This window comes from Antechinus flavipes, chromosome 5 (assembly GCF_016432865.1).
Source record: "Antechinus flavipes isolate AdamAnt ecotype Samford, QLD, Australia chromosome 5, AdamAnt_v2, whole genome shotgun sequence".
In the NCBI taxonomy this organism is placed as follows: domain Eukaryota; kingdom Metazoa; phylum Chordata; class Mammalia; order Dasyuromorphia; family Dasyuridae; genus Antechinus; species Antechinus flavipes.
Window position 1 is genome coordinate 101,076,742 of NC_067402.1, and position 17,495 is coordinate 101,094,236.

At 35.0% G+C, this 17,495-nt stretch overlaps 1 protein-coding gene across 1 annotated transcript in view; it reads right to left on the reverse strand.

The window, feature by feature from the left end:
- Nucleotides 1-9,993, reverse strand: part of MGAM (maltase-glucoamylase) — a 168,320-nt gene extending 158,327 nt beyond the window's left edge. Inside the window, exons 1-2 of the mRNA XM_052000129.1 lie at nt 9,876-9,993; nt 5,003-5,175 (exon numbers count right to left, since the gene is read on the reverse strand). Coding sequence (XP_051856089.1) covers nt 5,003-5,175; nt 9,876-9,993 — 291 coding nt within the window. The remainder of the gene's footprint in view (nt 1-5,002; nt 5,176-9,875) is intronic.
- Between the last annotated feature and the right edge of the window lie 7,502 nt (nt 9,994-17,495).

A 17,495-nucleotide genomic window follows, 5' to 3' on the forward strand; every position in this document is an offset into this window, starting at 1 on the left:
AAGAAGAAGAGAGAAGAAGAAGAAGAAGAAGAAGAAGATGATGATGATGAAGGAGGAGAAGGAAGAGGAGGAGGAGGAGAAGGAGAAGGAGGAGGAGGAGGAGAAGGAGAAGGAAGAGGAGGAGGAGAAAGAGAAGGAGAAGGAGAAGGAGAAGGAGGAGAAGGAGAAGGAGGAGGAGGAGGAGAAAGAGAAGGAGAAGGAGAAGAGAAGGAGAAGGAGAAGGAAGGAGAAGGAGGAGAAGGAGAAGGAGAAGGAGAAGGAGAAGGAGAAGGAGAAGGAGAAGGAGAAGGAGAAGGAGAAGGAGAAGGAGAAGGAGAAGGAGAAGGAGAAGGAGAAGGAGAAGGAGAAGGAGAAGAAGAAGAAGAAGAAGAAGAAGAAGAGAGGGAGGGAGGGAGAAAGGGAGAAAGAAAGAGAAAACACTTGAAATTGTGCCATATAAGGATCAGCTGAAAGATCTTGGTATGTTTAATGAAGAGATAAGATGGATGGATTATTAGAGTTGTATCCAACTATTCAGAATGTCACAGGTGAAAAAGGAATTATAATCTCACAATTTGTCCCCAGCAGGCAGAACTAATACTAACTAGAGTAAATTATGGGTAAACAGATTTCAGCTCAGGATAAGATAACTTGTTAGGACTTTACTCATGTGATAAGTACTTTGATTACATATTCATTATATTTTATTTTCTGCCATGGTTCTGTGTTGGATAGTCATTGTGTTATAATGGTAAAAGGTAATCATGAGGAAGTCAGGCCTGGGCAAGAACTGACTCAGTCATGAGAATTAAAGTCAATAGTGTATCTGATATCTTAAGCGAATCTGGAAAATCCAATCTTTGCTTATAGGAAATGAAGCAAAATTTTAAGACTTAATTACTGATTTCCTGGGAATTTAGGTAGACTTAAGCCTTCATCTCTCCAGGTACCTGCAATACTAATCCTCTAATGGATGTGGTAAAGAAGACATTGATTGGAACACAGGCTCAAGGGCTAACACTGTAGGTATTTCATATCCACTTAGAAATAAGCTCCATAATGAAAGTCACCGTGCCAATTTTCATCTCCATCAGGACCTAGCACAATGTTCTCTAATCAATCAATCAAAAAAAATTCATTAAGCTTTGTACTAGTATTGTGCTAGCCACTTGGAACATAATAAAGGCAAACAGAACTAATAAATGATATAAGATTAAATTGAAGCTATATAAAAATCAAATAGAATGCCTTAGGAAGAGATTACCAATTGTAACGATAAAATGAGGAAGTTGGATCAAATGACTCTAAGATCCTTTCCACATCTAAATCCTTAACCCTCCAGATATAGAAGGAATTCATGTTTCAAATGGAAAACTTCTGTACAAACTCTTTTTTTGGAAGAACCATTCCAATTTATAGCATTCGGTCTTTCCTTTCGAAAGCAGCACCTAAGTACCAGTCCATTCAGCCAGCCCTAACATAGCATTAAAAGAAATACAAAGGTTTTGCTGTGAGGTGACCCGCCATCTATTCGGCATCCTTCAATGCAATTCTCAAACTCCTCTTCCAAATGCAAGGCCCTCACGCTGTGTCCTCATGGCTGGCTGGACTCCTGACATTTTCTTCTATTCTCTCATCATAATCAAAGTCCTCTAATGGTGATGTTCATGTCAAAGGTAATGAGTTTCATACTCTAAGAGAACCACGCATGGGAAGCATGCACAAATGCCAAAGCTGTATCATGTGTGGCAAAGCACAATTAAAGAATGCAAAGTTCATTTAAAGAAAAATAAAAATGATCAAGTATTAACAGAATATTACTTTATTATCCTTATGCGACAGCAATAAAAGAAAAGAAAAGGGAAGTGTTACTAAAGCAATAAGGTTGATATCTGAAGTTCAGCAAGTTCTAATATTGAAATTGGGTGGGGGAGGGATCTTAGACTTCCTAAGAGAAAATTGTGACAGGAAAGACAATTTCTTTTAAAATACATTTAATTGGTATCTTTTGTCTTTACTTAAGAAAGTTCTGGTGGGAGGGAAAGAAATTCTTCCCTGCCCCAATTCATTAAACCTACCTTTTTAACAAAGAATTAAAATTAAGCAACAAATTCTGTCACAAGAATGAACTGCTATCTGATGAAGTATATAACATTATAAACCAATATTCCCCTACCTCTCTGCTTAAAGGAGGAAGGCATGCTTATTATTTGTTAACCATCCAAAATTCCTTTATAACATCCTTTGGGCTTATTGGATCAAAGAGTATTTCTTAGGTCAAAAGGTATGCTCTCAAATTTTTTAGGGAGTTTAGGAATTTTCACAATGTTATTATGAATACTTGGCAAACATCCATCTTTGTCTTTTAGGCTATTATTACCAGCAACAACAAACACATCTATCACAATAAACAATATTATTGACTTGTTTTACATAATTGCTCTTTCCAGTCTCCAATATCTTTTACTTGCCAAAGCAAATGGTTTTCTATTGACGTCCATCCTTCTAAAATTCTTCATAGTCCCTGACCTTGTTGATAACCTCTCTTCCTAAATGCTGTTTCCTCTCTGGGTTTTTGTAACAATTTTCTCTCTTGGTTCTCCTCTGATTGTTCCTTTTCAATCTGCTTTGCTAGATCATCAACCATGTCACACCCCCTAAATATATTTGTACTCCAAGACTCAATCCAGGACCTTCTCTCTCATCTAGACTTTCATTTGCTGGTCCATGGGGTCACAAAGAGTTAGATAAGACTGATAAACTAAACAACAACAACCTCAAAGAGATATTATGAAGATCAAATTAATTAATATTTGTAAAGCACTTAGCACAGTATCTGTCAGATAGTAAATACTATATAAATACTTACTCTTCTATTCCCATTTCTTCCAAATTTCCCTGTTTTCCATCAAGAACATTATCATTTTACCATCTCACACCTCTCAGATTGGCTAAGATTGAAAGGAAAAGATAATGATAAATGTTGGAGGGAATGTGGGAAAACTAGGACACTAATGCTTTGTTGGTGGAATTGTGAAATGATCCAACATTCTGGAGAATAATCAGGAATTATGCCCAAATGTCTATAAAATTGTGCATACCCTTTGATCCAGCAGTACTATTACTAGGTCTGTATCCCAAGGAAATCACAAAGGACCTACAGGTGCAAAAATGTCTGCAGCAGCTTTTCGTTATAACAAAGAATTGGAAAAGGAATGGATGTACATCAATTGTGGAATGGCTGAACAATTGTGGTACATGAAGGTAATGGAATATTATTGTTCTATAAAAAATGATGGACAACCTGATTATAGAAAGGTCTGGAAAGATGTACATGAACTGACTGATGCTGAGCAAAAGAGCAGAACCAGGAATACATGGTACATAATACCAGCAAGAATGTGTGATGATCAACTATGAAAGGCTTGTTTCTTCTAAGTGGTTTAGTGATCCAAAGTAATTCCAACAGACAGAAAATGCTATCTGCATCCAGAAAAAGATCTAAGGAGACTGAATGTAAGTCAATACATGCTATATTCACTTCTTTTTTCCATTTTTTCTCTCTCATGGTTTTTCCCTTTTGCTTATGACTTATAAAAAAAAAAAGAACATTATCATCCTTCTAGTTATCATGTTTAAAACTTGTGTTATCATAGATTCTTCATCCTTACTAAAACTCCCTATGTAACCAAACAAATCTGGTTTCTAACTCCACATTATTTCTCATATTAATCTTCTCTCTATTCAATTGCCCCCATCTTACTTTAGGCTTTTAATGATCTCATCTAGACTATCATAATAGCCTACTAATTGGTCTCCTTTACAAGTATTTATTAAGTGTCTACGATGTGGCAGGCACTGTGCTAAGTACTTTACAAATATTATCTCATTTGATCCTCACAACAACCCTATGAGGTACGTGCTACTGTTATCCATATTTTACAGTTAAGGAAACTGAGGGAAAAAGGCTAAATGACTTAGCCAGTGTCACACAATTAGTAAATGTCTAAAGCTAGATTTAATTCATGTCTTCTTAATTCTAGGCCCAGTAGTCTAGTCATAGGCAGCTGCCTAAGAGAAGTGTCTGCCTTTTGTCCTAGAGACAAATTGAAGCTTCTTTAACAGAGAAATAAAATAGTCAAACCTTTGCTTTAAGAATATCGATTTGACATAATATGGAAAATGGGATTGGAGAAGGGAGAAACTGGAAGACAAATCAATTAGAAAGCTATTATAATAGTAAAAACAAGACATAATAATGACCAGAACTAGGTAGTGATATGAAAAGAACAGGGTTGAGATACGTTGTGAGGTAGAATCAAGTCAATTTGACAACTATTTATGGGGAATAGGCAGGAGGGAATGAGGGGAACTGAAGAAGAATAAAAAATTGAATAAGGAACATGGTTTCTTTGACAGATATAAAGACATTAAGGAAGAACAGTGGGTTTGAAGATGATATATTGAGTTCTGTTTTGGATGTGTTGAGTTTCAGATGTCTATGGGACATGCAGGTAGGAATGCCCACTTGGCAGTTAGCTGAGTTGGAGAAAGAAATGGATGCTGGATATATAGATTTAGGAGTTATCTGCATATAGATAATAATGTATGTCAGAATTTGAAATTAATTCTTCTCACCCAGATAGATGGAAGATTTATTCAGAAAAAGCATTGTGACTATGTTATGGAAAGTGTGTTTTACCCACTCAGATTCAGTTTGACTTTAGCTGCTGGTCAGCCTCATGAATCAGGGCAAACTCCTTCACATTCATTTAACCAAAGTGAATCATCCTCAAACTAAAAACAGAATATTAAGCCATGAGACCAACAAACAGCATTCTAAAAATACAGAAAAATAAAACTGTGCAAATTTAAGAAGAACACTAATGTCTCCCCATTTCTTAGCTTTCAAATCAGAAAAAAAAAAAAAAAAAACTGGTCAAATCAGACCAGATGATCTCTAAGGTCCCATCTTGTTTGTAAGGAATTTTCCTAAAAGATAAAATCATACATTAAAACAGACCTGTGTTGGTGTTTGATCAGGGATGCAGTTGATCCTTTCTGACAGGTTTACTGTAGGGCATTCTGGAGTTAAAGTAGTGGAAGAAGTGGATGTGGAGGTGGTAGTAGAAGTCACGTTTGGGGAGGCTGCTGTTGTTGTCGCTGTTGTCTCAGGACTTGAAGTAGTGATAGTTTCTGAACCAACAAGTAAGACAAATGGGGGAAAAAAATACATAAGAAGTCAAAAAAACTTTTCACTCCCACTCTCTTCTTGCTACTTATTTTTCAGTGGATTAATTCTATGATGATTTGATTTTTACTTTATGATCCTCAGAACTTACACACTCCATAAATTTAAAATGTCTTAGAATCAACTTTGTGTAGTATACTCAGGAGTATTGTTTTCACTCTTACTCTAATTCTCCATGATCTCATTTGGGCTTTTCTTGGCAAAAACACTGGAGTGGTTTTGGCATTTCTTTAACAGATGAGGAAACTGAGGCAAACAGGGTGAAGTGACTTGCCCAGGCTGACACACCTGGTGAAGTGTCTGAGGCCCAATTTAAAGTCAGAAAAATAAGTTTTCTTACTTCAGGTCAGCACACTAGTCACTGGACCATCTATCTGCCCAATCAGGAGTCCTGGCTTCCAATCCCAGATCTGGCATGTATCATTTTAATATCTCTAAACTCCTCAACTATGAAATGTGACTAATAAAACCAGTACTACCTTAGTCATTGGACTAAGTGCTTTCAAAATCTTAGAGTACTAAAATAAAATGTGAGGATAGAGGATTGTAGACTTAGAATTCAAAAGAGCTTTAAAGGCTATTGAGTCCAATTCCCTCATTTTATACATGAGGAAATTGAAGGTGAACAAGATGAAGCTTTCTCAAAAAGTCTGAGATAGGGTAGATCAGACTAGACCTAAAGTCACATGATCCCTATTCCCAGAGGTCTGCAGAGCCAGAAGATCTGGAGTTGGATCCCAGGTTGCAGGAAGTCACATGATCTCTAGGCCAAGAGGTTTTTAAAGGTCAGGCCCTAAATCAGCTACAGGAAGTGACATGACCCACAGGAAGCAAACAACATTGGTGACCATTGGTCAGTGATGGTTACTTCCTTTTAGTCTATTCAATGAAAAGACTTGGGTCTTTTGCTATTTAACTAGCTTTACTACTTCCTGCTTGTTGGGTCAAGCACATATTGGCCTCTCCCTGCAGGGACTGAATAAATGCTTTCTCTTTATGCCTGAAGATGTCTCTGATTAGTTAATTTGAGGAACAGGGTCTAGCACCCGCCCACACAAAGGAATTGAGGTCCTTTAAGTGATCTGCTCAAAGTTCCATAAGAAGTTGATGTGAATAGATGTATGGGGACCAGACTTGAGATTAGTTAGCAAGAACATCATCATCCTGCATGACCCATCAGCTTTGATACTCCACCTTGGTATCTGTCTCTATCCTTCTGGAAGTTGTAGCCATGAACTCCAAAACCTCCAATGTGAGAGGGAGATCTTTTCAAAACATCTCATTTCCCACCTGGCTGCAGGACTTTGAAATTTCTCTGACTTCTCTATCAGAAAAGTTCATTATTGGGAAAACTATTCTTAGAAACAATCGTTGACAAACTGAATCTAAATAAGAGCAACATGAATTGTGTTTGAAAAGATCCAAAAAGTTTTTCTTCTCAGAATTAAAAAAAAAAAAAACTTTACTTACATTTGTACATGAAGTTTATGTCATCTTAACAATATGATACTCTCATTTAATATTTCAGAAAGAAAGAAAACTTCATCATCCTGAAAAATCCCATCAAACAATATTTTGTCATCCCCACTTTTGGTCTTTCACACAGCAGTGCCTCACCCTATAGTTTACATATTCCCAAACTGTAAACTCTTTTGAAGGCAGAGATAGTCCTTTGTTCTGATTTGGATACCCAGCACTTAGCATAATGCCTACCAGACTGATTTCACTCTATTTGGAATCCCTTCTACCAGTGCAGATCATTACTTCTTCTGCAATTTCTATGTACCCAGAGTCTCACAGCTAGTAAATGTCTGATGAAGGAGATTACTGAAAGAATTTCTGACTAGAAGACCAACACTCTTTTCATCATGTCATTTTCTACAAATTTTCATTTGTAAACAATAACCTCCATATGTCTGTCTGTCTGTCTCTGTGAGTGGAAAGGTGTTATTCCTTTCTGATATCTCCCATCACAAAAGGAATAAGGAATTTGTCTCCTCCCTTAGACAAAGAGCTACTTGGAACTAAGAACTAAGTGAGATTTCTTCCCATTACTTGTCTTGCTCTTTGCCTAAATGATTCTGCTTTCAGGATTGCTCAGTACATGGTATCATTTGACAATTTCACACTAAGGCTGATGGGATGTTTCAGCATGACAAAGTTTTCTTTCTTTCTAAAATATTAAATGAACATATTATATTGTTAAAATGACATAACACTCACGTATAAATCAAAGTAAAATTTTTTTACCAAATTCTCCAAGAAGGAACACTCTTTGGATCTTTTCAAATACAATTCATGTTGTTCTTGTTTAGATTATATTTGTCAATAATTTGGAAATGGAAGGACCTTAAAGGACATCTTATCTAATTCCTTATTTCACAGACAAGGAAACAGGCCCAGAATTATTTTGCCTGAGGTCACAGAAGGAGAAATATCATTGCCTCAATTTTAATGATACAAATGACTCCACTCTGACATAATGATCAAGTCTACATGAGGAAACCAGCCTCCTTGAAAGTGGGTTTGTAGATCTTTCCACTGTGCCACCTAGTTGCCCAAAATAAGAACCCAAACTAAATGAGTTTTAAATATTTTTTTGAGTTAGAAAACAATATAATTAAAAATTTTCAACTCTTTACTAAAGATGATAACTTTCTGTAGAATAATATTAATAAAAACAATGAAATTTATCAACTTGCTATTAAACTTTTCCCAACTAAAAAGTGTTGGGTTTTTTTTAAATTTGATTTAAACTGCATAATTATAAAGGCTTTCTTCTCAATAGTGGTTTCTACATATTACCTTCAACTTCTATTTTTAAATTGATAGAATCTTAGTACTTGGAAAAGACCATTTAATTCACATAGCATTTTGTTTTATAAGTCTATAATGTAATTAAAAAGAAGTAGACTAGCATAATGGATATAGCCAATTTGGAATCAGGATAACCTGGGTTCAAGTCTCAACTCTGTGCTAGACCCCCTTTCCCAAATTAACTAATCAGAGACATCTTCAGATAAAAAGAGAAAATATTTATTTTGTCCCTCAGGGAGAGCCCCAAGCACATGTGGGAGCCATCTCAGATCCCAACATGTGCTTGACCCGGCAAGCCAGAAATAGTAAAGCTGTTAAATAGCAAAACCCAAGTCTTTTCTTTGGATAGACCAAAAAGGAAATAACCATTATTGGCCAATGGTCACCAATGTTGTCATTTTCCTGAGAGTCACATCACTTCCTGAAGTTTACACTTAGGTTTTTGACTTCAGAGGCCTGTAGGCCTTGAGATCATGTGACTTCCTGGAACCTGAACCTAAGGACCCACCTTCTGGCCCTTCAGACCTCTGGTAATAGGGATTACATGACTTAGGCCTAAGGTCTGACCTATTCCATCTCATAGATTTTTTGAGAAAACTTCACCTGGCCTCATTCAACCCTGCTACCTAAAGGCTTAAAATCTCAGTATTCCAGGACATTCTAAGAAAATGAATTACAAAACCATTGCTATCTATACTGGTGAAGGGAGATTTCTCACTGGGAATTCCCTGCAATCAATGACATCACAGATCCAGATCCCATCCTACTCCAAAATGCATTTACGTTTTTTGTGTTATTATAATATTTGTTATAACACTGCAGTATTGTATATTATAACTATCTGTTGTTTATTACTATCTCTCTTAAAGCACCTAACAAATACAAACCAGACCCCATTCCCCCACCCTCTATTTTCAGCTCTTTAGAGGGTCAGATCATTATTTAAGCCTTGTATCTCTGCCATTACCTAGATCAGTGATCTGTATACAGCAGGTATCTACTAAATGTATCTGATTTTGAATTTTATCTTCTGCCCATTATTGTATTCTATCCACCAACTATATCCTTTCTCCTATTCAACTATTTCACAAATATGTGCCATACATCATAAAAGGACAGTTTGAAAGAATGTGAATAACTTAGCATGATCCAATCTCAGTATTAGAAAAGTAATATCTTTTCCTCACATGCCTATATCCAAAAGACAAAATATTTAGGTAAGGGACACCTCTATTATTTTGTAAGTGTAAATTTTGGTTAAATACATTATTTATGTGATCATTTATTCTTTTTCCTATGAATAGTATTTATTATTGTCATTAATGCTATCAATTAAATTCAACAAACATTTAACAAGCCAATAGCCAAAATGTCATAGGAGGATACAAAAGAAATGTGATATGGAACCATTGAGTTTGCAATGTAGCAATTACTTCACAAATTAATTTGACCTGGGAACACTTTGAGAGAGGTAATATGCTACCATACTAAAATGATGCATGGGATAGTTTGGGAACAATAACTCCCCCATGGATAAAAGGGGAAAAAATGTTAATGCTAGAAAAAGGAAACTAAGTGTGTTTTCATACTTCCAGAATGTCATATAAAATGTTTTTGACACAGTTTAATATTTAATACATCAGAAGAGAAAATATTTCTTAATAATATTTTCAAATTTCTCATATTCATATTTCATGGGAAGACCAAGATTCTGGAGTTAGGGATCACTCTTCTAGAAAATACAGGGAAGATAATTCCTACTCTAGAAAAGATCATGCCATAATAGGTGAGCATGGAGCAAGAACACCAAAATTCTTTGTCTTGTTACCTTTCACTCCTGAAGTATTTGTAGCCAAAAGCACAATCAGGGCAATAGAAATGATGAACAATCCCAGTAACAGAACACTAAGGATTATCTCCAACCTGCTAAAAGTCTTCTTCGCCATCTAAACAGGAAGGAGAAAGAAATTAAGAGTTTTTGATAATATAAGGATCTGTTAACAAATGGAGAATTATGAATCTTTTGTCAAGTACACAGTAGAAACGATTCTTGCTTAATATATGCGATAGCCACGGAAATTTTAAAGGCCTTTTCCAGTTCTGAGTTTCTGTGATTCTAAGCATCTATATTACACGTGAGAGCCAATAAAAACTTAACCACTATTTTAAATGTTTCCCTTTTAAAAGACAATAGACATGATGGTTACATTTTAACTACAATGGTCAAAGTATACATTCTTACACTAAAATATTTCTACCATGGGCACAGCCTAAAAGCAGTTTTTAAAAACTGCCCAAAGAGTCAACAATTAGAATAATATCTAAGTGACAGAGAAAAAGATATTGAAGTATTTGGGACACATGAATTATCAACTTTATGGTCCTCATTGTTTCTAAATTGACTCCAAGCCAAGAGCTTTATCTCCCAGGACCATTACTTGCCTTTATTCCCAGATTCTGTCACTGTATTAATCACCACAAGCTGAAAATGAGGATCATTGTCACAAGGAACCCTTTTCATTGACCATACCTCTGAAAACTATTCTTTGTTCCTTCCAAGAGAAACTCTAGATTGCTAAGTGTTAAGGACCACACCCAAGTGTGAAGGGGCAGATGGATTCTCCAAGGACCTCCATATCTATGAATCAGATGTTGCTTGTGGATTGGGGATGAAATAAATTGGAGGTAAGAGGAAAGAAGTCAAAGAATGCAACTGCTTCTTAGTCTCCTTATAGCTGGTCAGAATTAGACCCCTAGCAGCCACTAGCAGATGCCTTCCATAACAGCTAAGTGTCCCAATGGGCACGGGTAACATAAGGCTTCAATTCAGGGAGACCTAAGCTCAAATCCAAACTCGTACACTCTAGTCTGTGTGACAAGCTGTTTGATCCTAAGTAAGTTGCTTAACCCTGTTTATCTCCAATGGCAAACCATTCAGTATCTTTGCCAAGAAAACCCCAAATAGGGCCAAAAAGAGTCAAATATGACTAGGTGATAATAACAAAGAAACACTAAGTCACCACCCATCAACTAATCATAATGTCCAAGTCACACTGACATCAAGTCACTCAAAGACATTTCTCTTTTCCTTCCCAAGGTTTGCCCACGTTACCATAATATTTAATCAATGCTTCATTTTGATCTTCCTCCTTTGCCCATTTCTTTAAAAATGAAAAAAAAAAAAAGATATTCTCAAGAAAGCATAATCCTAGGCAATGTTTTGACTTGTTTATTAAACATTAGCTAAAAATGTATACTTTGGCCATTGCAGTTAAAATGTAACTATATTTTTTTGGTAATGTTTAATATCTTTTAAAAGGGAACACTTAAAACATGGGAAAAAAACTCATTATGACTTAGCTACAACGTGATTAACTTTCACTTCCTTAATCTCATTCTATCTTCCACAAAACTGTGCCCACTTAGCCACAGAGCTAAAATGTGATCAAATGAGCTTTGAATCTATGACCTCCCCAAATTCACATAGAAACTTAATAAGAAACTTAGCAACCAGGTTTCTTATCTTCCAGTTATTTAGTTACTTAAATGCTTGTAAAACTCTTTTTATTAATCTAATTCTCCCACAAGTCTCCAATTTATAGCATTTCACACACATGCAGACAATCAATCAATTAACAAATTAAGCATCCACAATTTATTAGGCACCTTGTATCTCTTTCTAGGCTAGAAATACACGTATAGAAAGAAAGAAAAAGAAAGAGAGGGAGGGAGAAAGAGAGAGAGGAAAGAATGGAGGGAAGAAAGGTGGTTTGGTTATAGATAATTGAAAGTCATACTTTTTTGATGTGTTTAGTTAGTTTTGAGGAAGCTTTATTTTGTTCCCTCTTTTAAATTTTATATTTTATAACATGACTCTCTAAGAGAAATACTTGTAAATGTATTTGATACAAAAACAAATATAAATTTATTTTTAAAGGAAAAAATTATCTGACCTCTGGGTTATTATGAACATCAAATTCAATTAATTCATTAAGAACTTTAATAATAAAATACTATAAAATGAATGAATGCATTCATTACTATATTATCATATATGGTATTTATTACTTAATGACAGGTCTTGAACCAATCCAGAATAAGAGATTGAAAGTGGAGAAATATATTGCTCTAGGTCAGAGATCATAGATTTAGAGAATGAGACCTTAAACGGCATCTACACCAGCCTCCTTACTTTACATAACATATGATTTGTACAAATGTTGAAACTATTATAAGGATGAAATGAAATAATGAAACCTGAGGCTCACAGTGCTTGTTACTGGCTCATAGCCTTTTTTTTTTTCTTTACCACCTTCTCCAGAAACAAAGCTAAGGAAACCAACTGAAAAAACTGTCAATAGGTTGTTGTTCAGTCACTTTCTGACTCTTTGCAACCCCATTTGGGATTTTCTTAACAGAGATAATGGAGTCTGTCATTTCCTTCTCCAGCTTGTTTTATAGATGATGACACTGAAGTAAACAAAGTCATACAGCTGTTAAGTGTCTGAGGCCAGATTTGAACTAAGGTTTTCCCAACTCCAGGCTTAGCACTCAAACTAGCATCATCTAGTTGTCCCTTAATAGAATTACCATTTTAGTATCTTCAAACCTGGGAACACAAAACCATTCTCTTATCTTTTCTAGTTTATCTGAAAAATACCAGGAATAGAGAGACTTTTCTGATTTATTTATCAATTCAAGTGTTGTCACGTTGCGTTAGTCATGACCAAAATATATTCCGGGTTCAAAGAAGTATGTCCATTTATTAGTACAGTAAAATCACAGATTTAGACTACAACAGGATCTTAAAGGTCATCCAGGCTCACTTCTTATTTTAGAGTAGATGAAGTAGAGAGATTGTGATTTAACCAAGATCATATAGTATAATATCAGAACCAGTAATATGACCCACATCTGCTGAATCCAACTAAAGAAAAAATCTTTCCCAATTTACCACAACAAAACAAAAGTTACAATGAAGATACAAATGCCAGGATATGGTCAGTTCTGCAGGACCACAGACTCAAAATAAATTGACCTTAAAGAGCAGTACCCTCAGCATATATAGCAAGACAGATCTTTGTATGTGCTGAGCCAGAGAAGGATGTACATACCATTTGGAACTCAGAATCTACAGGTAGGTGATGTCGCAGATAGAGCTGGACTTAGAATCAGAAATTCTCTTCTTCCTGAGTTCAAATCTGGTCTGACACACTTACTAGCCATATAACCCTGTCAGTTAACCCATTTGCCTCAATTTCCTCATCTACAAAATGAGTAGGAAATAGCAAACTTCAGGATCTTTGCCAGGAAAACCCCAAATGAAGTCACAAAGATACAATTAAATCAACACAACCACAATAAGCTGTATTTATGGATTCATCAATCATTTATTCCCATGTATATCCTATCTTCTATTCATCATTCAAACTCTTGAAAAGGAAAAGCTATAATCAAATTACCTCGTTTTTTACACAGCCCTTCATATACATTTTATAGTTTGACCAATAAATCTAATTATTAGTATTTTCTTTTACAAATAGTATAACAGATAAAGAACAATCCTGAAGCTAAAATCTTGACTGATATGTATCATATTGTCTATGTGACTCAGGGCAAATCATTAAACACCTCAAAATTCTAGGGAAAGGATAGGCAAACTTTTTCTATAAAAAGCCAGAGAGTAAATATTTTAGGCTTTGTGAAATAAAAGACAAATTTAAATATATTATATAGATACTTATATAAAGAGAAAAAATAAATTTCATTAATTTTTTATTTTAAAAATTTAAATATTTTATTAAATATTAAAATGTTTTAATTAATTTAATTTAAAAATAAAAATAGTCATTTAATTAATTAAAAATAAATATTAAATAAATTAAGATAATATATTAATGATAATCAAATATAGTTAATTTGTAACATAGGCCTACAAAAAGAGTACCATTCTTTTTTGAGTGGATAACATATCACTTAGATGTTCCTTATCATCAAAATCAATTGCAAATCTGTTAATGCTGATATGTAATGAGATTTTATGTATTTCATCTTTAAAAATGACTTTTCACAGATAGATATCATCAAATATGAATATCAATACCAAAGACATAAACATATGATTTTAATTGAGCATTTTTATCACAAGGAAAGTATTTATAGAATTTAGGTAGATTGTTCTATTGATAATTGCCTTTTACCATATCATTACATTGCAAATTAATTACTTCCAACTGAAAGTTATGTGGAAATTCCTCAATTGCATGGTTAAATGAATTTTGAACTATGGAGATTTCTTTTGCATTTGCATCCAAGCCTGAAAAACACTGCTGGGACTATAGTTCTCAGAAAATATATCTGCTGCAAATTTGTATGGGAATAGAGATCTCACTTCTAATTTTAACTCTTTTCAGCACTGGAAGACTAAAATTGAGATTCAAACTCCAGTAGCTGTTATGGAGTTGACTATTGCAGAATAAGTTTCACACACAAGGGTTGTTTTGTCTTCTAACTTTAGATTAAACTCATTAAGATACATTACTAAGTCTGTAGCAGAAGCTAGTTTCAAAAGGCACTCGGTATGCAGTAGGCTATAAGTGATTCTTTTCATTCAGAAAAATTTCTGAATGAAATCCAGGAGCTTGAAAAAAATATAATAAAACGTATTCCCTCTTTTCTTATTTTGACATGATGGGAATGCACTGGTAATAATTTTTTAAGTCCATATATGGTAAAAAAAATTTTACATACATGGCACTCAAAACCCAGTCAAGTTATAATTTATAGCTGAGATCTGTAGTGCTCCAAGAACTAAAAGAAACTATGTGAATGTCAGATAAGTTGTTTCAACTCTGCTATTGTATGAAAATATCCATAGATGATATGTAAATGAATGAGCATTATGATGTTCCAATAGCATTCTATTTTAAATTATAAAAGCCATTCTTAGCTTACAGGTCATGTAAAAACAGGCACAAACAAACAAAATCAAACATTCAGTCCTTAAGCCCTTTACAATAAGAAAACTGAGGTATAGAGAATTTATATTATCTAAAAGACTAAGTTGTCCAAGGTCATCTGGCTAGCAATTTACAGAGACAGAGCTAGAACACTTGGGGTTCTGACCCCAAGACTAGAATGCTCTCCAATATTCTACTTTTTTTTAATCTTCTGGAATTGGAAGGGCTATTAGAATCGTCCATTTTATTCATTAATAATAAAAATTCAAATAATAATTTGTTGACTTGAAAATGAGGGGAGCTTTGGATAAAGGTTGGATTCTCAGAAGTTCTAGAGGGAATAAAACTACTCTTTCTCCCCCTTACTTACTACAGCTCTTTCCCTCACATAGGTGGATTAGTGGCCAACTATGCAAGGCAAAAAAGATAAAAATGAAATACTCCCTATGCTCAAATAACTTACATTCTTCCCCGAAGGTCGATGCTTTGTCTTGCAATAAAGGGAGAGAAAAATAGGGATAGAAATGGATCTGCTATTTTATTGCAGTAGGGAACTCCTGTATTTCCTAAAAATACAAGGTTACTGTGAAAAAAGAAAAGCTCTCATATAGTAGGAAACTGAGGCAGATTTAAAAGAAGCCAGTTGTCCTTATACATATAGCTAATGTTGGAAGGGACTTCAGAAGCCTCGTAGTCCAACCCTTTATTTTTCACATGACAAAATTCATCTCGGAATAAATGACAGTAAGAGTAGATCCAGCATTTTGTCTGTACCAACTACCGGACTTCCTCTCAGGATGGGCAGACCCCTCAGAACACTTCTTTAAAAGTTACTATGAATGTTATTTAGTACTTAAATGCTCTGTAAAACTCATCAATTTAATTCTCCTATAAGTCTTCAATTTATAGCATTTCACATACATGCACACAATCAATTAACAAATTAAGCATCCACAATTTACTAGGCACCTTGTATCTCTATCTAGGCTAGAGATACACGTATAGAAAGAAAGAAAAAGAAAGAGAGGGAGGGAGAAAAAGAAGGAGGAAAGAATGGAGAGAAGGAAGAAGAAAGGGGAAAAAGGAAGGGAAGGAAGGAGAAAGGGGGAAAAGGGAAGGAAGGAGAAAAAGAAAAAAGGAATGGAGGGAAGGAGAGAAGGGAAAAGGAAGGAAAGAAGGAAGGAAAAAAAGAAATAATTTCTCACAAGGAACTTTCACACATACTTTTTTTTATCTGTTCTCCAAATCAAAAATCTGAGACCCTATCCCTTCCCCTTCTCCTGCTCCTCTTTTAGTTTGGGCTCAGCAGCAGAGCATTTTTATTCCATAGGCATTTTTCGTATTTTAAAAGGACAAAAATTCCAAGTACAACTCCTCCAAATCTGACTTCTTAAGGGTCTTTTATCAAACTACCTCATCCCCACTTCCATACCAAGTCTTATTATAATGGCTTCTCTAAATTCTCTCATGAAAGGAATTGGTTTCGCCTAGAATAGACATTCCCCTCAATCTCCCACCTCCCTTTTTCCAATTCTCTTCAGGGTTCTTTGCTTCATAGTGTCTCGCTGATCTGATTATATCCCAGATGATATATTCTACTGGGTAGGAGGCGGCATGGGACAGGAGTTGGAACTTCTTTGTTTATTTGTTTGTTTTCCCTAATAAGCTAGTGAAGTACAAAGAAAAACAAATATTTGAAAAACACAACCTCTTGCACCTACCTCAAGACATTCCTTCTGTTTTCTCCTGAAAGCTTTCTATTTTGTCCTGGAGTAAAGACAAAAGAATAGCCGAGTTTATAAACCAGCCTTGAACCTTCAGGATGCAGCAAAGTGACTGGAAGGTAAACCTTTCAGTCAGGGAAAATGCAAATTCAAAAAACTGGTACTGCTTTGCTCCAATCAAGGGCAAGATATCTAGGTAATTAGTAATTATTATCCCTGATAGTAACACCCACCTAACTAAATACAATACACACACACACACACACAAAATCTGATAGTAACACACACATAAATAACTACAAACACACAAACACACACACACACAATCTTCCACCCTGAATTTAAGAGCAAAAAATTTCCTTAGAAATTCCATCCTTTTAGTTGTGAACTGATCTAATCAATCTGGAGAGCAGTTTGGAACTATGCCCAAAGGGCTATAAAACTGTACACACCCTAGATCGAGCAGTGCCACTATTGGATCTATATCCCAAAGAGATCATAAAAGAAGAAAAAGGAAGTATTTGTGCAAAAATGTATGTAGCAGCTCTTTTTGTAGTGGCAAAGAATTGGAAAAGGAGTGGATGCCCATCAGCCTTCAGAAAATGGCTGAGTAACTTAAGGTATATAAAAGTAATAGAATATTATTGTTCTATAAAAAAATGAGCAGTCAGAAAAGTCTAGAAAGTTTTATATGAACTGATACTGAGTAAAGCAAGCAGAATCAGAAAAATATTGTTCACAAGACCAAGATTGTATGATGATCAA